Source organism: Lissotriton helveticus, chromosome 2_2 (assembly GCF_964261635.1).
Source record: "Lissotriton helveticus chromosome 2_2, aLisHel1.1, whole genome shotgun sequence".
Lineage (NCBI taxonomy): Eukaryota > Metazoa > Chordata > Amphibia > Caudata > Salamandridae > Lissotriton > Lissotriton helveticus.
In genome coordinates, this window is record NC_136060.1 from 73126709 (window position 1) to 73134836 (window position 8128).

The window sequence follows — 8128 nt, forward strand, 5'->3', positions numbered from 1 at the left end:
TCCATTCAAATTCTGCCCTCTGTGCCACATGCACCGACTCACACAAAGTGTGCAACCAGTGCTTGTCTCCGGAGCACAGAGAACAGGCTGCGACGCATGCATGGCTTTCTGCTCCACAGAGACGCTTCGCGACCTTCGGGCTCGACGTCGCAACATGCAGAGCCAACATTCAAGCTCCATTCCGGACCTCTTCGGAGAAGATTCTGAACAAGAGGCCGTAGACGCCATGGGAGTCGAGGTAGAACAAGATCTCATCGCCATCTCTGACTACAGCTCCGAGAGGGACAACGAGATCCCGCAAGGGCAGCGTACTGTGAGTATAGTTACTCCCATGCCCCAAAGTCCACCTCAGCCCAAGATAAAGACTCTGATCCTACCCCTACATCCGGGCCACGGTCGGCACCGTGCACATGTTTCTGATGCCCCACCTTCTGGTTTGGCACAGAAACACGCCCATAAGCCTTCCGGCTCCGACCCAAGCCGACAGAAAACGGGCTCTGATCCGAAACCTTCTGGGTCGAAATCAAAGACCGCTCCGGCCAACTACCTTTGACACCGAAACACTTTTGGATCCGAAATCCTCAGGATCCATGACTCTGGCTCCGAAACCATAGGCAGTGAAAATTTCTGCATCGAAACAACTGGATGTGCCCATCCCTTCTGGGGAACAACTTTTCGATGCTCCGCTTAGCAAGCTGGATCTGAAACAACAAGAGTTGTAAATCCATCCAACTACTGGACATATCACTATAAAAGTGTCACTGAAAAGAAAACCTGAATCGGAGTAGGCCTACCAAATTCCTTTGAAGAGGAAAAATGTTGGGACAAATTCTTCTCCACAACCTCAACATTTAATGATTTCACCTGAGCACTCACCACCAAACACACCTGAAGATCAGGATGATGAAGATGGGGTTGGGGGTGGGGACAATGTACCATTAGTACCAGACCCGTGGAGAGATTACAACACCAACTCTCCCACAGGAAACGATCCTGGCCTTTACCCTACAAAACCCTCTCCACTGTACGACAGCATAGGCTATATAGAACTGATAGGTAGAGTTGCCAACTACCATGGTGTGCAGCTGCACAAACAATCCCTTGAGGACGATTTCCTGTTTGAAACACTTAGCTGGGTAAGTAACGTTATCCTTCCCTATTTCTTTTTTTTTCTATTTAGGGAGTTTTATAAAGCGCATGGTGACGCAACAACGGCGTGTCCCCGCGCTGAGGAGAACTTTTATTACTGGAACTTACAGAAGCGGCAGACCTACTGAGCGAATAGAGCAGTTTTAAGCTTAGCTCTAAAAATTGATTCAGATGGCTCTAATCGCAGTGCCATGGGCAGCTTGTTCCATCTAGCGGCTGCAAGGCATCTGAAAGATCTTCCCCCCATCCGTGCTCTGGACACCTTAGGGACAACCAGGAGTCCAGAGCCGGAAGATCTCAAGGATCGGGGAGGCTCATAAGATGTCAAAAGTCCTTGCAGAGGGAGAGGGGATCTCCCATTAATGATCCGATGGCACGTACAGAGTGCTTTAAATTCTACCCTGCTTCTGACCGGGAGCCAGTGCAAAGACCGGAGAGCCGCTGCAGAAGCAGCTCTTCTGGGTAGTCTGAGCACTAGTCGGGCAGCAGCATTCTGTAGGACCTGTAAGCGACTAAGATTCTTCTCCAGGGTGCCTAAATAGAGAAGGTTGCCATAGTCCATCCTTGATGTGACTAGTGCATGTACCAAGGTTTGTCGGGCTCTCACAGGCAGGAACTTCAGAGTCTTCCTGAGGCTTTTAAGGGTCCCAAAGCAAAGTCCGACCACCTGGTTGATCTGAGGGCCAAAGGTGAGGGCAGCATCAAACCAAATGCCCAGGTTCCTCGCTTTTTGGCACGGAATGGGTGTTGGGCCCAGGGAAGATGGCCACCATGCCGACGTCCACGCAGACTGGCAACCCCCCACGACCAGCACCTCGGTCTTGCCTCCGTTGAGCTTGAGGCAATTGGCGGACATCCAGGCAGCAAGGTCTTGCATGCATGCTCTGAAGATGTCCGCCGAAAGACCGGGTGCGCGCGATAGGGAGATAACCAACTGCGTGTCGTCGGCATACGACACCAAGCTGAGGCCGTGACTCTTTACTAAGGTGGCAATCGGAGCGACATAAAGATTGAAAAGTGTTGGACTCAGGGACGAGCCCTGCGGCACCTCCTGGTACAAAGGAATTCGCTCCGAGTAGTGGTCACCCTGCCTCACTTGGAAACCCCGGCCGGTAAGAAATGAATAAATCCATTTCAACGCTGCCCCTCTCACCCCAACCTTGTTCAGACACTGTAGCAAGATGGAATGTGCTACAGTGTCGAACGCGGCGCTAAGATCTAATAAAATTAGCGCCATTGTTTGTCCCTCGTCGGCACCCTGCCTGAGAGCTTCGGTGGCCCTCAGAAGGGCGGACTCCGTGGAGTGACGGGGCCGAAACCCGAATTGGGTAGGATGAAGATGGTTGCCGTCCTCCACATATGTCATTAGCTGTTTATTTACCACCTTCTCCGCTACCTTAGAGAGATAAGGCAGCAATGAGATGGGGCGTAGATTGTCCAGGTTCTCAAAGCTAATGTTGGGCTTCTTGCGGAGGGGAAGCACCACAGCCTGTTTCCAATCCTACCTAATCCCAATGGGAATCCCAATGGGAAGTTCTACTTGTAAGATGTTACAAAGCATTTCTCATTCTTTCCTATGGGTCAAGATAGCCTTTCAATAGTGAAAAACAAAATGATTTCATTATCAGGACATGTCACACACACCAGTACATTTCCTACCATTCACATACACTTCACCTTGCCCATGGTGGTACCTTGGGCCTACCATAGGGGTGCCCTACACGTACCTTACATGTAAGAAAGGGGAAGGTTACGGCCTGGCAAGTGGGTGCACTTGTCAAGTCGACCTGGTAGTTAACAAACTGCGCACAGACACTGCAAAGGCAGGTCTGAGAATCCTTTTCAGGGCTACTCATGTGGGGGGCACAAGCAGTGCTGCAGGCCCATTATTACCATTTCATGTACATGCCCTGACAAACTTAGTGCACTTTACTAGGGGCTTACCAGTAAATCAAATATGCCAGTCAGGAGTAACCAATGGTTATCACAATTTACACTGCAAGCACTTGCACTTTGACACTGATCAGCAGTGGCAAAGTTTCCAAAGCAGCTAAGCCAGCAAAAACGAAATCCAACACCGCATCAAAAATACAGGAGGTAGAGGTCAAAAAGTCTGGGGAAACAACACCAACGATGCCAAGTTTAGAATAATCCATATCAGATTGATTTAGCCTTACCCAGTTCCGGCCATTTCCATTCTAGGCTTATGCCCAGAAGCTCTGGAGGGAGCAACTCTGATAATAGAGTCTTGTTTTCATACATGCGGGGAGCAACGCAACAATTTATCTCTTGATTTTAGCAGAAGAAAGAGGCCCTCCATTGACCTGTTGTTTAATAGCCTGTGGCACGTGATAGCAATGGTGCAACTAATGCACAACACAAGTATACCTGAACGCAAATTCACCACAGGTGGCAATCTGTTAATATATTATTCCCCCAAACAGAAGCCATATGATTTTTGCCTTGTATCTCGATAGCTCTTTAAGTGCTGGAACTGCGATCTTTGTTTTTTGGGAACAGTACCATACTCCAATCCACCACAGTGCAATAATGGCAAGAGGATTTGATACAGTGGTTAGAGGACTCCCAGTTTACTTCTAACTCTTCTCTCTGCACAATGCTGGATCTGTCCCTGTCTTGTCTAGGCAGAGGGTAGTTTGAGTTTACTTAAATTACTGTATGTATGATCTTCTCAGAGGCTTGCCTCTGCTTTCAGCTGAAATGCAGTTACTGTGTATAAGAATTTAAAAACTCAGGGCCAGATGTACAAAGTGTTTTTGTGTTCCCCGTTTGCAAATGCAAAAAGGCTATTTGAAATGTACAAATCCCTATTTGCGATTCAGTAACCTATTACTGAATCACCATTTGGGTTTATAATTTGGTGTTAGGAGGGGCCGTGTTTAGGGTGTCCCTTCCTAATGCCGAATCGCAGTGGTATGTGTGAATGGTTTGCAACCGAAATGTGCTCTCAAAACATTGGCATTTTGCCACCAACTTCAAGTAGGTGGTAACCCATTCACAAAAGGAAAGGGGTCCCTAACGGACCCCTTATCCTTTGTGAATGTTTGAACAAACATTTTTGAGAGCAGGTAGTGGTCCCACGGACCACTGCCTACTCTTAAAAATGAAAAGAAAACTTTTAATGTTTCCTTTTGAAACACATCTCGTTTTACTTTAAGGAAAATAGGCTGCATTTTTAAAAAAATGCTTTTTTGAAAAGCAATCACAGACATGGTGGTCTTTTGACCCCAGCAGGCCGCCATCCCTGTGATTTTTACGATTCCCAATGGGTCGCAAGCCAGTCCTACCTCATTAATATTTATGAGGTCGGTCAATGTGCGACCCACTGGGAATCACTGAATGTGTAATACATCCATTTGCACATGGGTGTTTGCGATTACCAAACAGCAAATCGCAAAAATTCGCTATTTAGTCTTCTCAAACAATTACCTACGTACATCTGGCATTCAGTATTCTGCAAAACAAAGCGTGAGGCGAGTTTTCATGCTTTCCGAGAACCACCGCTAGGTAGCAGGAGCGCGTAGTCTGAACCTTTGGAATACATGTTGGAGATCGTTGTTAGAGGCGAGTGATGTTTTCGTATGTTACACTTTTCCTGCACCTTCTTTATAGTAAGTGTAATGAAAGAAAGCAGTTTTTTACAAGACTTTTGAGATCGCCTAAGCAGCTTCGTTTTTCAGTTTTAGAAATGAATTGTAGCATACTGGGACGAATAACGGTTCTTTGAGTGTCCTTTCGTTTGGTTTGGTGATCGTGGCCAGTCACTTGGCTTTTGGTACCTGAATACCTTGACACGTTATAACCAGTATATTTTTCCTTTCTTAGCTGACTACGTATACGGCAATGATGTCAGTTTCTGAAGGCAAACTGGAAGCATATCTGCGGAACTGTCCTGACCCTTGCATGCCTTGGTGAAAAGAAGTTCCCGTTTGGAAAACTGGCTGGCTGCTTCCCCCAACTAACCTGCAGGAGCATACGTTGGCATATCTCAGGGTATTCTTGTGGGGTTAAAATGATGCCTTTGTTTGCTGTTTCTAATATGCAAACGAGGCAATATAATTCCCACAACCTTCTTGTACTGAATTACTGGACTGACCGAAAGTCGCTTTTGTCGTTAAATCATCTCTTGCACTGATCTAATTCCACATAGTTTTTCTTTTTATAACGAATCACTTTAAGCCAATCGTGCAGTTCAAGGGCGTTTACAGGGTTTTGAAAAGAAATATATTATTGTAAGATTTTCAGACATTATTTAAGAAATGGTGATATTTTGTATTATGAATAAACAATTACCTATATTGTAGAATCGGTATCCCCTACCTAACTGCTGGGAAATTGAACCAGTTCTGTGTTCTTTTTTAAGGCAATTGCTTGAGTCTGCAGCAAAATGTGAGGGGTGTCCCCAACAAATGCATCTCATTAGTCCCTTAGAAGGTAGCAGGATCAGCAAGACTAGCCTAGGCTTCTGCCCAGCACCATGGTTTTGATCTGCTGTAATCATTAGCTTCAGTGGACAGTATCATTCTCAAGCCCAGAAATCTCATGGTGTTGCTTTAGGTTGGTAGCACAGATTGACTATAATACTGTAACAGAACTATCGTAAAATGAATGTAGAAAATCCTTGCTAGATTGTTTTTTAATGAGCTTTAATGCATTAAAAGCATTCCATTGATTATTGCCCTTTAATTACGTGTACGTTTTGTTTTTTTCTTTCTCCTTCCAGGAGAGCAGATTGGAAATAAAATATTACCTATACCAAGTTCAGATGTTGCTTACTTTTTGTAGTATGTATAAAGAATAAAATATTAGCTTCCACATTCATATTCGATTTGAAAATAATAGCAAAAATTGTGTCTTAAACTGTAAAGATTGAGCTCCCTCTGTCTGCAGTGATCTAGCTCAAATGTGTGATTGTATCAGCTTGGGCACGCCTAGTGGCATAAACCCTGATGAAGCATTGGCAAAAGCAGATAAGTCTGCCTTTAAGACCCCCCAGGATATAGCGGCATGGATTAGCAAATTTAGCGGCACAAAAATGGAAATTTAGCGTCACAAATATGGAAATTTAGCGGCAATTTTGCGGCATTTTATTTGGCAATTTTTCCTACAACAAACACAGATTTCTTAGTTATTTTTAGTTATTTAACAACATGAAGCTATGTATTTATCATTCAAGGATCGTTAGGGTATCTAGAAAACATTTTAAAGCGTTTCTTTCTTGTATGTACTGCTTGTGGGACATTAAATACTCGTGATGCAGGGAGAAGCCGGCCCGTGCCAATGCCAGCCGTGTCACACGGACAGGAGAAGAAGGCACGGAAAATGTGGCAGAGACACTCGTCATAATGAGAAGTGATGAGGAAATGAAAGCACAGTTTGTACTGGCAACAACAACCTCTTTCCCGCCATTGTAATTCTGATATTTCACTACACTCCCGCTAGCCACATGTTTCTACTTATATTACCACCATGACTGTTCTTTGTACACTATGTTCTTTTAGCAGTTAGCCAACACCACTATGAAATGAAATGAAAGCAAATTTATAACGCGCAGAACTCAGCCCAATGGGCATCAAGGCGCCTCTTCTTTCCTATACTTGGCATTCTAGCCCTGTCCAGCTATTAAGTAGTCTGTCAGTTATGTGTACACGCCAGAACTCCACACCCAATATGGCCTCGGTGACGCTCACGCTGGTTGCTATAAACGCATGGTTCATGTTTGCCGTCGGTTATCCCAGATATCCAGTCCAAGATCCAACGGCTCATCGGTAAGCACACTCACCATTCTACTCACTCCACCTTCAGTACGCCCTGCTTTTATGGTCTCTGTACATTTCCTCCCCTTACAGTGCATTGCCACCTCGCCGTGAGACTATTCATTCCTTATCCCAATCGTCTACCTTGTATGGCCAATCGTTACGGTGAGCAGATAATGGTTTGCGAACGGCGCAGTAATTTTAAAATATTGTCACCTACTCACCCAGGTACCCTTCTCCTTCCTATCTTGCATCTGTGCGAGCATCCAGACTCATTGGAACATCTGTTTACTTTGGTTGTGTAATTGAATTTCCGCGGGTAGCTAATTATCCATTTAGCTTCACATTTTTATGGCGAGCTCTTCATAGGTTCCACGCATTGTCTTATACTTTATTAGGGTAACATAGATTGACGCAGTTATTTCCATTGCAACTCACACATTCAGGTAATTGCGCGCTTCACAATTGTCTAGGCACCATCACCTCGTGCCGCGTTTTCACGATTGATTGTCCTAGACTACGCATCACCCCTACTGCAGCTTTCTGACGAATGTAAATCAGCACCGTTGTTCTTCACTCACCTTTTTCACTTGACATTTATAATCGGTTCTTTAGACACTCAAGTGTCCTACACAAGGAACCAGTGAATTGTTTGACATGTTTTATTGTCTCAATCCTTCGTTTTAATTATTCAGTCTGCCACTACGATGTCTGCAAAATGGTGGGAAACTCGAACGTAACAGGCTGTGACTATGACACCGAGGGGCGTGACGTAACCCCCAGCAAAAGGGGGGTGGCACGGATTAAGGGCCCCCGTCAACTCAAGGCTATGAGTATCTGTAAGAATTGGGAGGAACAGGGTCCCTCGCCACAATCTACGGGGTGGGAGGCTTCATGTTTCACTAGGCCACTGCTTACACTGATGAATGTTTACGCTACCTTTTATATTTCGTTTTATTCATTAGTACTAAGAGATGCGTTACAACTGCTGTGATCTATGAAATTAAAAACAATAAAACATTTTTTTTAAAAGTGAGGCGCAGTACATGCAGTTTCGCGAGTCCTATGTAATCGCGTGAAGGCGCAAGGCAGCAAAGAGTTCCCGGGGTCAAGGTGCTGTACAAGAGAATCCCAACCAATAGAAATACTAGATTCCCAACCAATAGAAATACAAGATTAAGTTAACGAAGGTTGAGGGAGCA

General features: G+C 45.1%; 1 protein-coding gene across 1 annotated transcript in view; it reads left to right on the forward strand.

The window, feature by feature from the left end:
- The window catches only part of ASAH1 (N-acylsphingosine amidohydrolase 1), a 215134-nt gene extending 209205 nt beyond the window's left edge, over positions 1 to 5929 (forward strand). The window contains exon 14 of the mRNA XM_078678102.1: positions 4996 to 5929. Within this exon, the coding sequence (XP_078534228.1) occupies positions 4996 to 5085 (90 nt within the window). The 3' untranslated portion in view covers positions 5086 to 5929. The remainder of the gene's footprint in view (positions 1 to 4995) is intronic.
- The last annotated feature ends 2199 nt before the right edge of the window (positions 5930 to 8128 follow it).